This window comes from Marmota monax, unplaced genomic scaffold (assembly GCF_021218885.2).
Source record: "Marmota monax isolate L192 unplaced genomic scaffold, Marmota_monax_Labrador192_F-V1.1 WCK01_AAM20220418_F8-fsc00012, whole genome shotgun sequence".
Taxonomy (NCBI): Eukaryota; Metazoa; Chordata; class Mammalia; order Rodentia; family Sciuridae; genus Marmota; species Marmota monax.
Genome location: NW_026695227.1, coordinates 12558180 through 12578066, shown reverse-complemented (window position 1 = coordinate 12578066; position 19887 = coordinate 12558180). Strand labels below are relative to the sequence as shown.

Here is a 19887-nt window from a genome sequence, read left to right as displayed (position 1 = left end):
ATTTCTTTAAAAAAAATTAGTTGTAGATAGACACAATACCTTTATTTTTAATGTGGTGCTGAGGATCAAACCTAGTGCCTCATATCTGGTAGGCAGGCGCTCTATCACTGATTTACAGTCCCAGCCCCTGCTGCATCTCTTAATTCAGAAATTTTCTGTATGTATCTCTGTCAGTGCTCAAAATTAAGTTCTGCTACTTACTAATTCCTTGATCATCCAAGGCCTTGGTATCCTCATCTGTATAATAGACACAATAATACCTACTTCATATAATTATGATAAAGAATAAATTAAAACTACATGGCATTTAGAACAATTTCTAGAACATAGTATTCAGTATTGGTAGTTTTCCTCCTCTTCTCCTTTGCCCCCTTGTTATTGTCATACTTTTTGTTATTTATTAATTATTAACATGGTTTGGATGTGGTCTGTCCCCAAAGTTTAATGTACTGGAAGCTTGGTGCCTAGTGTTGTGCTACTGTGAGTTTTTTTCTTTTTAATTATTCTTAGTTATACATGACAATAGACTCTTTTTTTTATATACTTATATAAACATGGAATATATCTTATTCTAATTAGAACAGACATGATGCCAGTTCATGAATCTGGATCTTGGCAATTATCTGGGAGGTGGTGAGTTATGTCTGATTAATTTCACTGTCTTTCCTATTCCTATTCCCCCTTCCCTTCCCTTCTTTCTCCTCTGTCTAATCCATTTAACCTTCTATTCTTCCCCTCCCTACCTTGTTGTGAGTTAGCATCCACATATCAGGAGAACATTTGGCCTTTGGTTTTTTAGGATTGGTTTATTTCACTTAGCATGATAGTCTCTAGATCCATCTATTTATTAGCAAATATCATAAAGTCATTCTTATTTATGACTGAGTAATATTCCATGTGTATATGTATCAAAACAATTTTTAATCTATTCATCTGTTGAAGGGCACCCAGGTTGGTTCCATAGTTTAGCTATTGTGAATTGAGCTGCTTTAAACATTGATGTGGCCACATCACTATACTATGCTGAGTTTAAGTCCTTTGGGTATTTGCTGAAGATTGATATAACTGTGTCAAATGGTGATTCCATTCCTAGTTTTTTGAGTAATCTCCATACTGCTTTCCAGAGCAATTGCACCAATTTTCAGGCTCATCAGCAATGTAAGAGTTGACCCTTTTTCCTCACATCCTTGCCAACATTTATTGTTATTTATATTCTTGAAAATTGCTATTCTGACTAGAGTAAGGTGAAATCTCAGTGCAGTTTTAGTTTGCATAGCTCTAAGTGCTACAGATGATGTTGTATATTTTTTCACATATTTGTTACTATTTTTTCTTTTGAGAAATGGCTGTTTAGTTTCTTTTCCCATTTATTGATTGGGTTATTTGTTTTTTGAATATCCTGGAAATTAACATCTTATCTGAGGTGCAGGTGACAAAGATTTTCTCCCATTCTGTAGGCTCTCTTTTCATGGTCTTGATTGTTTACTTTGCTGTGAAACTTTTTAGTTTGACACCATCCCATTTACTGGTTTTTTATTTTACCTTTTATACTTCAGGAATCTTGTTGAGGAAGTTAGTTCTCAAGCTGACATGTTGAAGTGTTGGGCCTACCTTCTAGTAAGTTTCTAGGTTGCTGGTCTAATACCTAGGTCTTTGATCCATTTTGAGTTGAGTTTTGTGCAGATAGGGGTTAAATTTTATTCTACTACATTTGGATTTCCAGTTTCCCTAGCACCATTTGTTGAAGGTGGTAAGCTTTTTAAGAGGTGAGGTATAGTAGAAGGTAATTAGGTCATGAGAGCTCCATCATCTTAAAAGGATTAATGTGTTCTTGAAGGAGTTGGTCTGGTCTCATGGGAGTGGATTAGTCCTCTTGAGAATAGTTTGTTATAAGTGATCATGGCACCACCTCTGACTCCCTTCTTTGTGTGTGCCATTCTTATACATGTTTCCACCATTGTGAGGCCATTATTAAAATGGAGCAGATGCTGGTGCCATGTTCCTGAACCTATGTGAGCTAAATAAACTACTTCTCTTTTAAAAAGTACCCAGCCTTGGGTATTCTGTTTTAGCAATACAAACTACACTAACATATTCCTATTGTTTCAGAGTCTTAAAGAAGTCAAAATTTTTCATTATTTGTCATTTTGCTAATGAAAGCTCTATTATACTTAGTGGAGAATATTTAAAAGGGAGTTTGGGAGGAAATATTTTTATGATCTTAAATTATAGAATGAATACAGAAAGGATTTCTACATGTTTCACTGAGGATAAAAAGTTTCTCAATCCAAAAGTGATATAACATCCCCCTTTTACTTTTAATTTGACTATTTGTCAGTGGATTAATGTAAATATTCTTTATATTACAGCTAATTGAAAAGTTGAAATTGATTTTAATGGAAACTCCACCATTTGATTTGCAAGAACAAAATGTAATACAATACCAAGGATCAATTCTACAACTTCAGGAGCTCCTTCATCTTAAGTTTAACAAAGCCACAGAAATACTTCTCAGAGTATGTGTGAACTTTCCAAATAATCCTAACATTTAAAAACATTAAAATTTTGTACTATACAATAAAATAATTCAATTTTCTTAAAATATTAAAAGGGTATGGAAAAATTAGGATAACTTGAAGCACACATATTTAATGCAGATTTAGTAACTGTTAACATTTTTAAAGAAATATCATCGATATAACTGAAGTCAATTTTCTGATACATGCCAAGGTTTACTAAGTTCACTATGAAAATAAGTTTACAAAACAGTATTAGAAATTCACTTTGAGTAAATCATTTGGCACAAGATTACAAGTATTGATATTCTATTTTTCTCTAACTTTTTATTTTAAAAGCACTATATTTGAATGTGAAATTTGAAGAATAGTACCATGAATCCCCAAATACTCGCTATGTCGATCTAATTCATTTTTTATCTTTACTGAGCTATAATTGATATGTATTAAAACCAATAATATTTAAATGTCTGGTAGTATTCTTTATCTCTATATTTTCTTTACCATTTGAAAATTGTTGTTATTACATTTTATCCCCAAATAACACTATAACCATAAATTAATATACCTAACAAAAAATTATAATTTCATAATTCTCATATTCAACATCCTGTAATTTCCCATGAATGGCTTTTATAACTATTTTGTTTTAGCTTGATTTTTAAAATGAGAATAATCTACAGGCAGACATTGGTTTAGGCCATTAAACCAATTATTATTTTTCCTTTTGTCTAGAGCACAGTCCTTTGTATCAGTTTGGTAGAATATTATGTAATTAAAAAAAATACTACAAAGAAACCTTCCACTAAATATCTTTTACTAAGCTTATTGTTAGCATTATTATTCCTATTTTAATTTTGCACCTGTTACATGTGTAGTTGGACAAAAGAGGTAAGTAAATATGTATTCTAATTACTAGTAATCGAGATTTTTATCTTAAAAGAGGTACAGTATTTTTTTATAATCTTTTACATAATATCAAATTTGAAATAGAAATATCAATATGAAGAAAATTTTATTGCATAAAAAGTAACTAAGGGGCTAGGACTGTGACTTACAGTAGTGCACTTGGCTGGCATGTGTGAGGCACTGGATTCAATTCTCAGCACCACATAAAAATAAATAAAATAAAGGTCTATCAACAACTAAAAAAAAAAAAAAGTAAAAACTAAGAGAACTGGAGGTGTAGCTCAGTGGCAGAACATTTGCCTAGAATGCAGGAGGCCCTGGATTTAATCCCTAGCACATGCACTTAAAAAAAGAACCAAGACTAATTATAGTAAATAGCTAATTCCAGATCTGGAGAAGGAAAAGTAAAAGATGAGGCTATATTACCTTATTGTGTTAGATAGCAAGCAAACACTTAATTAAAAGATTAAGGGGGTCATATCAAAGGGACAGGGATCAGCTTAAAAGGAGTCTTATTGGCTAAAAATGGAATAATTTGAATAGCAGAAAGAATAATAACTATTATTAATTATAACACATTAAATAAATAAAAATCTAAGAATCTATGGTGATCCTTCAAAAAGGGGAAATGGGATGGGGGAGAAACAATTGTTTGTAGAAGAAGACTATCCAAGTAAAGATGGAAATATAAGTTAGAAAATGACTATTTTCCAATCCCCAATATTATAATTGATTCAGATAAGGATCCTTAAGAGCTACCTAAATGATGATATGAAAAGCTGTTAAGGAATGCATTATTCTCTTAGTTCCAAAGTATTCGACCTCAGATTACTAAGCAATTAGAAAAACAACAACAACAACAACCACAGCAACAACAACAACAACAACAACAAAACAAAACAGAAAAAGTACCTTGCAGTAAGAAGTGATATTAACCAAGTGACCAAGTTTTTATCATTAATAGTTGGACATCAGATGCCTCCAGATGTAATATGAAGAACATGATATAACTTTATTTATGGTTCCTTTTAAAAATTTGCTCTTTTTAGAATATTTTGATATGTTTATAGAAGCATAGAATATGTCTTATTCTAAGATCCCAGTCTTGTAGATGTACACAATATTGAGATATGATGCCTTTTTTGCTGAAAATATTTGATTTAAATTTAATTTAATCCCTAGTCTTTCCAGTGCAGAGAAAAGTAAATGGGATAGAGGACCAAGTTAAACAATACCATGAGGAAATAATCATGTAAATCTACAGTTTAGAACAGTTCTAAGAATCTATTCTAGATACTCCAAAAAGTTAATGTTACAGAAAACAAGTGTGGAAGAATAATCACTTTTAAAAATAAATCAGCAACAAGTACAGTTTGCAAAACTTTTTGTACTATAGCCATCATATATGTATTGATTTATTTGACCCCTTTCTGAGAGCTTATTTCTTGAGCAACAGACATGAAACTATTAGTCTGTAAAATTCTTGAGATCATCCTTAAGTGTTTAATGGTAGATGATAATCACTGGAGTAGCAAAACACATGATTCATTTGGATTTCATGAACTGGATATTGTGCTTTCTAGACTTGTGTGTTTGTGATAGGCTGACCTCAATTTACAATTTAATAAGTTACAGAGAAAGAAGCATGCATAAAGTTGAAATGAAAAGTCAATATTCTGATGTTAAAATTAAAAATGGTAACACAATAATCATCCTAGATTCTACCTGGGAATAAAGGATCACCTGTGTTTTGGATTTTGTTTTGGATCAAATTCAGAGCCTCTCTCACTGAGCTACAACTCCAGTCCTTTAGGAACCACTTTAATCATTAGATACCTTAAGAGAAACTGAGTAGAAAAAGGAAAGGTATATTTAATTATATAAATGTTTGCATCCTTAGGAGAAAGTTTTTAGCAGTCCTTTGTCATTTTGATCGAAATTTCTTTGTACTAAAGTTATTCTTTTAGTTAATTAATGAAAGGAATCTAATACATAAGGAATGAAACAACTTGTTTAAGTTGTATAATTTAGTAGGACTCTGGACCTATATAATGTTTTATTTCTTCTCCTCCATCTAGTGTTTATTTTTTCTTTTACAGCAAGCTAGTACTTTAGCAGATTTGGACAGTGGGAATATGGAAAAAGTAATTCAAGATGAAAATGTTACTCTGTATGTGTGGGCAAACCTGAAGAAGAATCCAAGGTACCCGGATGGGGAATATTTTCCCTATACATGTGACATTAGAGTCACATCATCACTGGCAGGCCTTTTGCATAATAGCATGGTATATATGGAAAAACCCATATTAGGAAGTCAGTCAACTGGAGTTGTAAATGGCTAAGTAACCTGCCTTTTACCCTAGGAAAGTTACTTAGCCTGTTGAGCTTCAGTTCATCACCAGTAAAATAACACCTCTATTACTTGACTTAATATGATTTGTTTGAAGATTAAGCACAATGCATGTAAAAGTTATAGCATAGTATTTAGTGTAAATAAACTATCAATAAATGTTGGGTTTTCCCTCTTCTTCTTCTACCTAAGCCTCGGCATCCCAAAAAAGTACATGTGGTGAATACTTTCTACACAGCAATCTGAAACTTTTAAAAAACATATACTTATCTTTTTGAAATGTTAAACATAATATATTTTCACACTGATTATTTCCTAGATATTTTTTAATGTTTTCCCAACTACTTTCAACAAAGAGACATATTTCTGAGGAATGATGTTGATAATGACAAATTTCTGATCACTTGATTGCTGTTTGGTATTAAATTTTGGTATTTTGATTTAATTGAGTTAGTATGGCTGTGAATTTCAGAAATTACCAGAATAAAAGTTAGAAGCCTTGGATTCTGGTTCTAGCTGAAAAGACTAATCATATGAATATAAACTTTATTTTTGCTATTTAGTAAAAGAAAGGAGCAAAATATTCCCTAAATTCCACGCACTACAAAATACTGTGGTTTAAAACTAATCACAGACAATATGTAACCTGTTTTTGGAAAATATGTCAGATAGTAGAAGAGTGAAGGAAATTAATCTGTATAGTTTGGTAGGAATAAAAATAAAACAAATAATTCTGTATTCACTACCCAGGTTTAAGAAGAGAATTAAGCTGGTATCTGTTAGTATAATAAGGAATAGTGGAGGGAAAACAAGTTTGGTTTTATTTTGATGATGATGAGGTGATAATATAAACAGGACAAATTTGGTGCTGGACTTTTTAAACTTAAAGTACTATGAGATACCAAAGTGAAACTGGCTGAAAGCATTTTGTTTTCTGAAAAAGAAACAGAGAGAAATCTAAGGTGGAGTATATTTGGAGAAGTCATCAATAATGAACCTGTGGTTCTTAATTTTTTGGGATGTCATAGGTTTTTCTTAACATCAAATAATTATATACATTCACACTCATAGAAGAACAGTTTTTGACCTATTAAAGTCCATTTAGGGATGCCTATGCCAGGAAAAAGTAAAACTCATGTTAGATACTCCTCATAATATAAACAGAAATTGAGGCCACAGAAATGACACTATCCAGAGTGTATATAGAGGAAGAAGAGAAGAGAACCTAGGACGGAGCATGGAGTAATGTCAACATTTTAAGGGTGATTAGAAAGGAAACACACAGGAGGCTAAAGGTGCTGCTAGAAATGAGGGAGTCGGGTATGGGGTAATGGATCCCAAGAGGGTGTTTGAGAAAAATAGCATCAGCAACTGGGTCCAAATGCTGCCAACAAAACAGGTCTGAATGGGATGTAAAACAGGAGCAAGGTCTACTGGAAGATGGCGGCGAGGGGAGTGCATTACCCCCGTGCGCTGCTTCACTGTGTGGGAGTATGACAAGTCAGGACGGCTAAAGGATATCTTGTTAGGAATTTCCAGCAATAGTGGGGTGCGCCGGAACCTGGAGGAAGGATTTCCATCGCATGAGGATCGGCTACGGGGACTCAAACGCGAGAGGTTTGTCGCACGGAGGGTAAAACTGCTTATTCAGCAAATCGCCCCGCGGCTAGAGTCTGCAAGGCGCGCTGGGATAGAGACGCAGGGTTACAGCGCTGCAGTTTCTGCCAGACGCGCAAGCACCGCACTCAGGGCTGAATTCTGGGTTCGAGACGGGGGAAGGAAGCGGTCCATCTCTGTTCTCCACACCGGTCAGACCACAGAGGAGGCCAGCAGCCACCATGTTGGTAAACTGACGTCACCACACCTGTTTTTGACTGACCGCAGCTCATTCAGCCATAGAACAGGTAATTTCAGGCTGCAATTCGCCTGCGGCTTGCAGACAGATTGCTAGGGTTCAGCGCCTGGGGGCTTCTTAAAATCTGATCTTATCGGAGTGAACACGGAGCGCGGGGCGGCCGAGTTCCGGCTCCTGGAACCGTCCCGGAACCGCCCTGGCTCCGGGCTGCGGAGCCTGCGGAGGCTGCTTCTTGGACCCTGCTAATATCAGAGCAAACACGAAACACCAAGAAGCCGAATTCCAGCTCCCGGAACTGAGCCCGCGGGGACTGCTTCTTGGAGCTTACACTTATAGGAGCTTACACCGAGCACAGAGCGGCCGAGTTCCGGCTCCCGGAACCGTCCCGGAACCGCCCTGGCTCAGGGCTGCGGAGCCCGCGGAGGCTGCTTCTTGGACCCTGCTACTATCAGAGCATACACCAAGCACCAAGCGGCCGAATTCCGGCTCCCGGAACTGAGCCCGCGGGGACTGCTTCTTGGAGCTTACACTTATAGGAGCTTACACCGAGCACGGAGCGGCCGAGTTCCGGCTCCCGGAACTTCCCTGGACCGGGGCTAGGAGCCCGCGGAAACTGTGTCTCGGTCCGGGTCCTGCTGAGGGCAGGTCAGGACTCACCCATTGCTTGGGTTACCAGGCAAGGGGAACGAAATGCTGCCATTCGCATAGGATACCAACATGGCAGAGATCTGATGTCAGCAGAAAGCGGTGGAGGAGAGATCTTCATCAATACCAGCGGTGACATAAGCAGTTGGTCTCCTGGTAAGGGGGGTGAGGCTCAGTCACCCGAGTCTCCTCAATTTGTCCTCGAGCCAGAGGGAAGGAGCCGGGCCGCCGTCAGCCCCCGGAGCAGGCCCAGCGGCTCGCCAGCGTGGTGACCGCGTGACCCCAATTGGAGAGGGGGCGGAGCGGAGCCGCCACCCACACCCGCCAGGTGGGCAGACCCACGACCCAGTAGTACATGGGCGTGGTAGGAGGGGCAGGGCAGAGCCGCCCTTCGCGCTTGCAAGGTAAACAGACCTGTGACAGCCTGGCGGGTCAGGCCCAGTGGCCTGCCAGTGTGGTACACACGTCACCCCAACTCGAGTAGGGGCAGAGCAGATCCTTATCCCACGCCCGGATCAGGCCCTGCCGGTGTGGTGGTCACGTGACCCCAATTGGAGTGGGGGTGGAGCGGAACCGCCACCCGTGCCCCCAGGGTGAGCAGACCAGTGATCAACCTGCAGATCAGGCCCAGGGGTCCGCAGGCGTGGTAGGAGGGGCAGGGCAGATCCGCCGCCCGCGCCTTCAAGGTAGGCAGACCTACAACAGACCAGCGGATCAGGCCCAGGAGCCTGCCGGCGTGGTACAAACACCACCCTAATTGGAGTAGTGACAGAGCAGAGTCGCCTCCCTTGCCAGGAACAGACCCAGCATCCTGCAGGCGGGGTAGCCACGACACCCCAATTGGAGTAGGGGCAAAGCAGAGCCTCCACCCGTGCCCGAAAGGTGGGCAGATCTGCGACAGACCAGCGGGACAGGCCCAGTGGCCTGCTGGTACGACAGACACGTCACCCCAATTGGAGTAGGGGCAGAACAGAGCCGCCACCAGCTCCCAGAACAGGCCCAGTGACCTGCCGGCGGGGTAGCCACGACACCCCAATTGGAATAAGGAGAGAGCAGAGCCGCCGCCCGCACCTGCAGGAAAGATACGCAAGCAGTATGAAAAGACAAGGAAAGAAAGGACCACAAGCAATGCAGGTCAACGCAACTTTAGAAGAGGTAACAGCTGCAGCAGATGGAATGTCAGATAAAGAATTCAGGATATACATGCTTCAGATGATCTGGAGTATCAAGGAAGACATTAAACAGCAAAATCAGACAATGAAAGATCACTTCGACAACGAATTACGCAAACAAATCCAGGAAGCAAAGGATCAACTATACAGGGAGATAGAGGTTATAAAAAACAAGCAATCAGAAATCCTAGAAATGCAGGAAGCAATAAACCAACTTAAAAACTCAATGGAGAATACTACCAACAGAGTAGAACACTTAGAAGATAGAACATCAGACAATGAAGACAAAGTATTTCAACTGGAAAAGAACATAGACAGCTCAGCAAGACTGTTAAGAAACCATGAGCAGAACATCCAAGAAATATGGGATAACATTAAGAGACCAAACTTAAGAGTCATTGGGATACAGGAAGGTACAGAGCTCCAAACCAAAGGAATGAGCTGTCTATTCAATGAAATAATACAAGAAAACTTCCCAGACTTGAAGAATGAGACAGAATCCCAAATCCTAGAAGCCTACAGGACGCCGAATGTGCAAAATCATAAGAGATCCACACCTAGACACATTATAATGAAGATGCCCAACATACAGAATAAGGAGAGAATTTTAAAAGCTACAAGAGAAAGGAAGCAGATTACATTTAGGGGCAAGCCAATCAGGATAACAGCTGATCTTTCAACACAGACTCTGAAAGCTAGAAGATCCTGGAATAACATATTTCAAACACTGAAAGATAATGGGTTCCAACCAAGAATTGTGTATCCAGCGAAATTAAGCTTCAGGATGGAGAATGAAATTAAAACCTTCCACGATAAACAAAAGTTTAAAGAATTTGCAGCTAGAAAACCATCTCTTCAAAACATCCTAGCCAAAGTATTACAGGAAGAGGAAATGGAAAATAACAATGAAAACCAACAGTGGGAGGTAGGACAGTAAAGGGGGGGGGGAACAATCAAAGAGGAAAACAAACAATGTTTAGTAACAGAAATAAACAAATATGGCTGGAAGAACAACCCATATCTCAATAATAACCCTAAATGTTAATGGCTTAAACTCACCAATTAAGAGACACAGGCTAGTAGAATGGATCACAAAACAAGACCCAACAATATGCTGCCTACAGGAGACGCATTTGATAGGAAAAGACATACATAGGCTGAAGGTGAAAGGTTGGGAAAAATCATATCACTCATATGGACTTCGGAAACAAGCAGGCGTGTCCATACTCATATCAAATAAAATAGATTTCAAGCCAAAGTTAATCAAAAGAGATAAAGAGGGACACTACATACTGCTTAAGGGAATCATACACCAACAAGACATAACAATCATAAATATTTATGCCCCAAACAATGGTGCAGCTATGTTCGTCAAACAAACTCTTCTCAAGTTCAAGAGTCTAATAGACCACCATACAATAATCATGGGAGACTTCAACACACCTCTCTCGCCACTGGACAGATCTTCCAAACAAAAGTTGAATAAGGAAACTATAGAACTCAATAACACTATTAATAACCTAGACCTAATTGACATATATAGAGTATACCACCCAACATCAAGCAGTTACACTTTTTTCTCAGCAGCACATGGATCCTTCTCAAAAATAGATCATATATTATGTCACAGGGCAACTCTTAGACAATATAAAGGAGTAGAGATATTACCATGCATCTTATCTGATCATAATGGAATGAAACTGAAAATCAACGATAAAAGAAGGAAGGAAAAAGCATACATCAATTGGAGAATGAACAATAGGTTACTGAATGATCAATGGGTTATAGAAGACATCAAGGAGGAAATTAAAAAATTCTTAGAGATAAATGAAAACACAGACACAACATATCGGAATCTATGGGACACATTGAAAGCAGTCCTAAGAGGAAAATTCATTGCTTGGAGTTCATTCCTTAAAAAAAGAAAAAACCAACAAATAAATGATCTCATACTTCATCTCAAAATCCTTGAAAAAGAAGAGCAAAACAACAGCAAAAGAAGTAGAAGGCAAGAAATAATTAAAATCAGAGCTGAAATTAATGAAATCGAAACAAAAGAAACAATTGAAAAAATTGACAAAACTAAAAGTTGGTTCTTTGAAAAAATAAACAAAATCGACAGACCCTTAGCGATGCTAGTGAAGAGAAGAAGAGAGAGAACTCAAATTACTAGCATACGGGATGAAAAAGGCAATATCACAACAGACACTTCAGAAATACAGAAGATAATCAAAAACTATTTTGAATCCTTATACTCCAATAAATTAGAAGATAGTGAAGGCATAGATAAATTTCTTAAGTCATATGATCTGCCCAGATTGAGTCAGGAGGATATAGAAAACCTAAACAGACCAATATCAATTGAGGAGATAGAAGAAACCATCAAAAGACTACCAACTAAGAAAAGCCCAGGTCCCGATGGGTATACAGCAGAATTTTACAAAACCTTTAAAGAAGAACTAATACCAATACTTTTCAAGCTACTTCAGGAAATAGAAAAGGAGGGAGAACTTCCAAATTCATTCTATGAGGCCAACATCACCCTGATACCTAAACCAGACAAAGACACTTCAAAGAAAGAAAACTACAGACCAATATCTCTAATGAACCTAGATGCAAAAATCCTCAATAAAATTCTGGCGAATCGGATACAAAAACATATAAAAAAAATTGTGCACCATGATCAAGTAGGATTCATCCCTGGGATGCAAGGCTGGTTCAATATACGGAAATCAATAAATGTTATTCACCACATCAATAGACTTAAAAATAAGAACCATATGATCATCTCGATAGATGCGGAAAAAGCATTCGACAAAGTACAGCATCCCTTTATGTTCAAAACTCTAGAAAAACTAGGGATAACAGGAACATACCTCAATATTGTAAAAGCAATCTATGCTAAGCCTCAGGCTAGCATCATTCTGAATGGAGAAAAACTGAAGGCATTCCCTCTAAAATCTGGAACAAGACAGGGATGCCCTCTCTCTCCACTTCTCTTCAACATAGTTCTCGAAACACTGGCCAGAGCAATTAGACAGACGAAAGAAATTAAAGGCATAAAAATAGGAAAAGAAGAAATTAAATTATCACTATTTGCAGATGATATGATTCTATACCTAGCAGACCCAAAAGGCTCTACAAAGAAACTATTAGAGCTAATAAATGAATTCAGCAAAGTGGCAGGATTTAAAATCAACACGCATAAATCAAAGGCATTCCTGTATATCAGCGACAAATCCTCTGAAATGGAAATGAGGACAACCACTCCATTCAAAATATCTTCAAAAAAAATAAAATACTTGGGAATCAACCTAACAAAAGAGGTGAAAGACTTATACAATGAAAACTACAGAACCCTAAAGAGAGAAATAGAAGAAGATCTTAGAAGATGGAAAAATATACCCTGTTCATGGATAGGCAGAACTAACATCATCAAAATGGCGATATTACCAAAAGTTCTCTATAGGTTTAATGCAATGCCAATCAAAATCCCAATGGCATTTCTTGTAGAAATAGAGAAAGCAATCATGAAATTCATATGGAAAAATAAAAGACCCAGAATAGCAAAAACAATGCTAAGCAAGAAGTGTGAATCAGGCGGTATAGCGATACCAGACTTCAAACTATACTACAGAGCAATAGTAACAAAAACAGCATGGTACTGGTACCAAAACAGGCGTGTGGACCAATGGTACAGAATAGAGGACACAGAAACCAATCCACAAAACTACAACTATCTTATATTTGATAAAGGGGCTAAAAGCATGCAATGGAGGAAGGATAGCATCTTCAACAAATGGTGCTGGGAAAACTGGAAATCCATATGCAACAAAATGAAACTGAATCCCTTTCTCTCGCCATGCACAAAAGTGAATTCAAAATGGATCAAGGAACTTGATATCAAATCAGAGACGCGCCGTCTGATAGAAGAAAAAGTTGGCTACGATCTACATACTGTGGGGTCGGGCTCCAAATTCCTCAATAGGACACCCATAGCACAAAAGTTAATAACTAGAATCAACAAATGGGACTTACTCAAACTAAGAAGTTTTTTCTCAGCAAAAGAAACAATAAGAGAGGTAAATAGGGAGCCTACATCCTGGGAACAAATCTTTACTCCTCACACTTCAGATAGAGCCCTAATATCCAGAGTATACAAAGAACTCAAAAAATTAGACAATAAGAGAACAAACAACCCAATCAACAAATGGGCCAAGGACCTGAACAGACACTTCACAGAGGAGGACATACAGTCAATCAACAAGTACATGAAAAAATGCTCAACATCTCTAGCTGTCAGAGAAATGCAAATCAAAACCACCCTAAGATACCATCTCGCTCCAGTAAGATTGGCAGCCATTAGGAAGTCAAACAACAACAAGTGCTGGCGAGGATGTGGGGAAAAGGGTACACTTGTACATTGCTGGTGGGACTGCAGATTGGTGCAGCCAATTTGGAAAGCAGTATGGAGATTTCTTGGAAAGCTGGGAATGGAGCCACCATTTGACCCAGCTATTCCCCTTCTTGGTCTATTCCCTAAAGACCTAAAAAGAGCATGCTACAGGGACACTGCTACATCGATGTTCATAGCAGCACAGTTCACAATAGCAAGACTGTGGAACCAACCTAGATGCCCTTCAATAGACGAATGGATAAAAAATATGTGGCATTTATACACAATGGAGTATTACTCTGCATTAAAAAATGACAAAATCATAGAATTTACAGGGAAATGGATGGCATTAGAGCAGATTATGCTAAGTGAAGCTAGCCAATCCCTAAAAAACAAATGCCAAATGTCTTCTTTGATATAAGGAAAGTAACTAAGAACAGAGTAGGGACGAAGAACAGGAGAAGAAGATTAACATTTAACAGGGATGAGAGGTGGGAGGGAAAGGGAGAGAGAAGGGAAATTGCACGGTAATGGAAGGAGACCCTCAGGGTTATACAGTGGAGGGGGTAGAGAGAGAGGAGGGGAGGGGAGGGGAGAGGTGGGGAGGGGGGAGGGGGGATGATGGGAAAGGCAGCGGAGCACAACAGACACTAGTATGGCAATTTGTAAATCAATGGATGTGTAACTGATGTGAATCTGCAATCTGTGTATGGGGTGAAGGTGGGAGTTCATAACCCACTAGAATCAAAGTGTGGAATATGATATGTCAAGAAATTTGTAATGTTTTGAACAACCCACAATAAAAAATTAAAAAAAAAAAAAAAAAAAACAAAAACAAAAAAACAAAACAAAAAAAAAAAACAGGAGCAAAATGGAAATGGAAAGAAGTAATGCTTAGGTATAAATTTGAAATACACCCAAAATTTCCTAGGATCTCATGCTTTTTGTTTTGACAGGTACAAAAGTATCAAATTCGCTGGAACACAAATTGGATTTGAAATTCCAAAGATATTGGCAACAAGTGACATTGCTCTCCGACTCCTGCATACTCACTATGATCATGTTTCTCCACTGAAGCTTGTTCGAACAGAACAAGAAAACAATTTTCTAATGACTGAGACTGTCACAGATGAAGGAACTAAGACTACAGAAGTCAAGACTACAGAAGTCAAGACTACAGAAGAACCAGTCAGCCAAGAGGACCAGGAGGAGTGTAAACCACAAGAAAGTGGCTCTCTCATAAATTCCGAGGATGAAATAAAAGTTGAAGATCAAGATGTTACTGAAGCACAAAGGGTAGGACACATCTAAATTCATATTCTTTTCTTTGTTCAAATAAATGTTGTTAATTTCCCTTTGTTGCAAGATTTTTCCTAAACAACTAGAAATTATCTTTAAAGTCACTTTCTTGCCAGTGCCTCAATTTGTAATGCATGTTTTCTTGCCTTCTGTTAAGAGTCCCTATTCATAGTTGAGCTACTGGTTTCAACAGTCTAAAAGTTCTGCACAGGATGGCTCATTTTTATATTAGGTACACTCCTGGAATGCTTTGAAGCCATGTAATTTTAGTGTATTTTTTATATAGTTTAAACTCACTCAAAGGAACTTTCCATTGACTACAAACTTATAGTAAACACTTTTATAAACCTGAAGGATTATCTTACATTACTCTGTTACTTTCTCAGTATTTTGTTTTCTGAAAAAGCATTTTGTAGAGTAAAAGTTGATTTTCTTAAAACATCACATTCCTCTCAAAACTTGGTGTGTGTGTGTGTGTGTATTATTAGATAAATTTAATAATTATTGTCCTTTGGATGTTTTCTGCTTTCTTCTTGTTCTTTTTTTAAAATTAGAGCTTTATAGTTATATATAGTAGTTGGGTTCATCTGAACAAACTCATACATGCATGTAATTGGATTTCAGTTTATGATTCCCCTTTCCCTCCTGTCCTCCCTCCCCTACTCTGTTCTCCTTCCTCTACTCTTACTAGACTTCCTTATTTATATTTGATTGGTTCTTTTTACTTATACAAAATAGTGAAATTCCTTGTGGTAGGTTTATATATGCACATAACATGATTTTTTAAAGAATTTATTTTGCATTGTCTCCCAGTTCCCATCCCTCCACTCTGCCCTTCCATCTCTTTCTTCTACATTACTTCTCTTTCCTTTATCTTTTTGTTTTGTTTTGTTTTGCTTTTCGTGTTTCTTTTTTTTTTTAATTTATTTTTTTATTGGTTGTTCAAAACATTATAAAGCTATTGACATATCATATTTCATACAATAGATTCAAGTTGGTTATGAACTCCCAATTTTACCCCAAATACAGATTGCAGAATCACATCGGTTACACATCCACATTTTTACATAATGCCCTATTAGTAACTGTTGTATTCTGCTACCTTTACTATTCTCTACTATCCCCCCTCCCTCCCCTCCCATCTTCTCTCACTACCCCATCCACTGTAATTCATTTCTCTCCTTGTTTATTTTCCCATTCCCCTCACAACCTCTTATATGTAATTTTGTATAACAATGAGGGTCTCCCTCCATTACCATGCAATTTCCCTTTCTCTCCCTTTCCATCCCACCTCATGTATCTGTTTAATGTTAATCTTTTCTTCCTGCTCTTCCTCCCTGCTCTGTTCTTAGTTGCTCTCATTATATCAAAGAAGACATTTGGTATTTGTTTTTTAGGGATTGGCTAGCTTCACTAAGCATGATCTGCTCTAGTGCCATCCATTTCCCTGTAAATTCTATGATTTTGTCATTTTTTAGTGCTGTGTAGTACTCCATGGTGTATAAATGCCACATTTTTTTTTATCCATTCATCTATTGAAGGGCATCTGGGTTGGTTCCACAGTCTAGCAATTGTGAATTGTGCTGCTATGAACATCGATGTAGCAGTATCCCTGTAGTACGCTCTTTTAAGGTCTTCAGGGAATAGTCCAAGAAGGGCAATAGCTGGGTCAAATGGTGGTTCCATTCCCAGCTTTCCCAGGAATCTCCATACTGCTTTCCAGATTGGCCGCACCAGTTTGCAGTCCCACCAGCAATGTACAAGAGTACCCTTTTCCCCACATCCTCTCCAGCACTTGTTTTTGTTTGACTTCATAATGGCTGCCAATCTTACTGGAGTGAGATGGTATCTTAGGGTGGTTTTGATTTGCATTTCTCTGACTGCTAGAGATGGTGAGCATTTTTTCATGTACTTGTTGATTGATTGTATGTCCTCCTCTGAGAAGTGTCTGTTCAGGTCTTTGGCCCATTTGTTGATTGGGTTATTTGTTTTCTTATTGTTTAATTTTTTGAGTTCTTTGTATACTCTGGATATTAGGGCTCTATCTGAGGTGTGAGGAGTAAAAATTTGTTCCCATGATGTAGGCTCCCTATTTACCTCTTTTATTGTTTCTCTTGCTGAGAGAAAACTTTTCAGTTTAAGTAAGTCCCATTTGTTGATTCTTGTTATCAACTTTTGTGCTATGGGTGTCCTATTAAGGAATTTGGAGCCCGACCCTACAATATGTAGATCAGAGCCAACTTTTTCTTCTATCAGACGCAGAGTCTCTGATTTGATATCTAGGTCCTTGATCCACTTTGAGTTAACTTTTGTGCATGGCGAGAGGAGGGGATTCAGTTTCATTTTGTTGCATATGGATTTCCAGTTTTCCCAGCACCATTTGTTGAAGATGCTATCCTCCCTCCATTGCATGCTTTTAGCTCCTTTATCAAATATAAGATAGTTGTAGCTTTGTGGATTAGTCTCTGTGTCCTCTATTCTGTACCATTGGTCCACCCTCCTGTTTTGGTACCAGTACCATGCTGTTTTTGTTACTATTGCTCTGTAATATAGTTTTAAGTCTGGTATTGCTATACCGCCTGATTCGCACTTCCTGCTTAGAATTGCTTTTGCTATTCTGGGTCTTTTATTTTTCCATATGAATTTCATGATTGCTTTATCCATTTCTACAAGAAATGCCGTTGGGATTTTGATTGGCATTGCATTAAACCTATAGAGAACTTTTGGTAATATCTCCATTTTGATGATGTTAGTTCTGCCTATCCATGAACAGGGTACATTTTTCCACCTTCTAAGATCTTCTTCTCTCTCTCTCTTTAGGGTTTTGTAGTTTTCATTGTATAAATCTTTCACCTCTTTTGTTAGGTTGAGTCCCAGGTATTTTATTTTTTTTGAGGATATTGTGAATGGAGTGTTTTTCCTCATTTCCGTTTCAGAGGTTTTGTCGCTGATATACAGAAATGCCTTTGATTTATGCGTGTTGATTTTATATCCTGCCACTTTGCTGAATTCATTTATTAGTTCTAGTAGTTTTTTTGTAGACCCTTTTGGGTCTTCTAGGTATAGAATCATGTCATCTGCAAATAGTGATAATTTAAGTTCTTCCTTTCCTATTTTTATGCCTTTAATTTCTTTCGTCTGTCTAATTGCTCTGGTCAGTGTTTCGAGAACTATATTGAATAGAAGTGGTGATAGAGGGCATCCCTGTCTTGTTCCAGATTTTAGGGGGAATGCCTTCAATTTTTCTCCATTGAGAAGGATGCTAGCCTGAGGCTTAGCATAGATAGCTTTTACAATGTCAAGGTAAGTTCCTGTTATCCCTAGTTTTTCTAATGTTTTGAACATAAAGGGATGCTGTACTTTGTCGAATGCTTTTTCTGCGTCTATTGAGATGATCATATGGTTCTTATTTTTAAGTCTATTGATGTGGTGAATAACATTTATTGATTTCCATATATTGAACCATCCTTGCATCCCAGGGATGAATCCTACTTGATCATGGTGCACAATTTTTTTGATGTGCCTTTGTATCCGATTCGCCAGAATTTTATTGAGGATTTTTGCATCTAGGTTCATCAGAGATATTGGTCTGTAGTTTTCTTTCTTTGAGGTGTCTTTGTCTGGTTTCGGAATCAGGGTGATGTTGGCCTCATAGAATGAATTTGGCAGAGCTCCTTCTTTTTCTATTTCCTGAAATAACTTGAAAAGTATTGGTATTAATTCTTCCTTAAAGGTTTTGTAAAACTCCGCTGTATACCCATCCGGTCCTGGGCTTTTCTTGGTTGGAAGTCTTTTGATTGCTTCTTCTATTTCATCTATTGTTATTGGTCTGTTTAAGTTGTGAGTATCCTCCTGACTCAGTCTGGGCAAATCATATGACTTAAGGAATTTATCGATGTCTTCACTATCTTCTATTTTATTGGAATATAGGTTTTCAAAATAGTTTTTGATTATCTTCTGTATTTCTGAAGTGTCTGTTGTGATATTGCCTTTTTCATCCCGTATGTTAGTAATTTGAGTTCTCTCTCTTCTTCTCTTCGTTAGCATGGCTAAGGGTCTGTCGATCTTATTTATTTTTTCAAAGAACCAACTTTTAGTTTTGTTAATTTTTTCAATAGTTTCTTTTGTTTCAATTTCGTTGATTTCCGCTCTGATTTTAATTATTTCTTGCCTTCTGCTACATTTGCTGTTGTTTTGCTCTTCCTTTTCTAGGGCTTTGAGATGAAGTATGAGCTCATTTATTTGTTGGTTTTTCCTTTTTTTGAGGAATGACCTCCAAGCGATGAATTTCCCTCTTAAAACTGCTTTCATTGTGTCCCATAGATTCCGATATGTTGTGTCTGTATTTTCATTTATCTCTAAGAATTTTTTGATTTCCTCCTTTATGTCTTCTGTAACCCATTGATCATTCAGTAACATATTGTTCATTTTCCATGTGATGTAGGATTTTTCCTTCCTTCTTTTATCATTGATTTCCAGTTTCATTCCATTATGATCAGATAAAATGCATGGTATTATCTCCACCCCTGTATATTTACTGAGGGTTGCCCTATGGCATAATATATGGTCTATTTTTGAGAAGGATCCATGTGCTGCTGAGAAAAAAGTATATCCACTTGATGATGGTTGATATATTCTATATATGTCAGTTAAGTCTAGGTTGTTGATTGTGATATTGAGTTCTATAGTTTCTTTATTCAGCTTTTGTTTGGAGGATCTGTCCAATTGTGAGAGAGGTGTGTTGA

The 19887-nt window shown here is 37.6% G+C and overlaps 1 protein-coding gene across 6 annotated transcripts in view; it reads left to right on the top strand.

Annotated features, from left to right (window-relative positions):
• The window catches only part of Dnai7 (dynein axonemal intermediate chain 7), a 91910-nt gene that overhangs the window by 28116 nt on the left and 43907 nt on the right, over nucleotides 1-19887 (top strand). For all 6 annotated transcript variants that reach the window (XM_046435787.2, XM_058576279.1, XM_046435788.2 and 3 more), the window contains 3 exons: nucleotides 2370-2516; nucleotides 5525-5628; nucleotides 14800-15139. In XM_046435787.2, the coding sequence (XP_046291743.1) occupies nucleotides 2370-2516; nucleotides 5525-5628; nucleotides 14800-15139 (591 nt within the window). The remainder of the gene's footprint in view (nucleotides 1-2369; nucleotides 2517-5524; nucleotides 5629-14799; nucleotides 15140-19887) is intronic.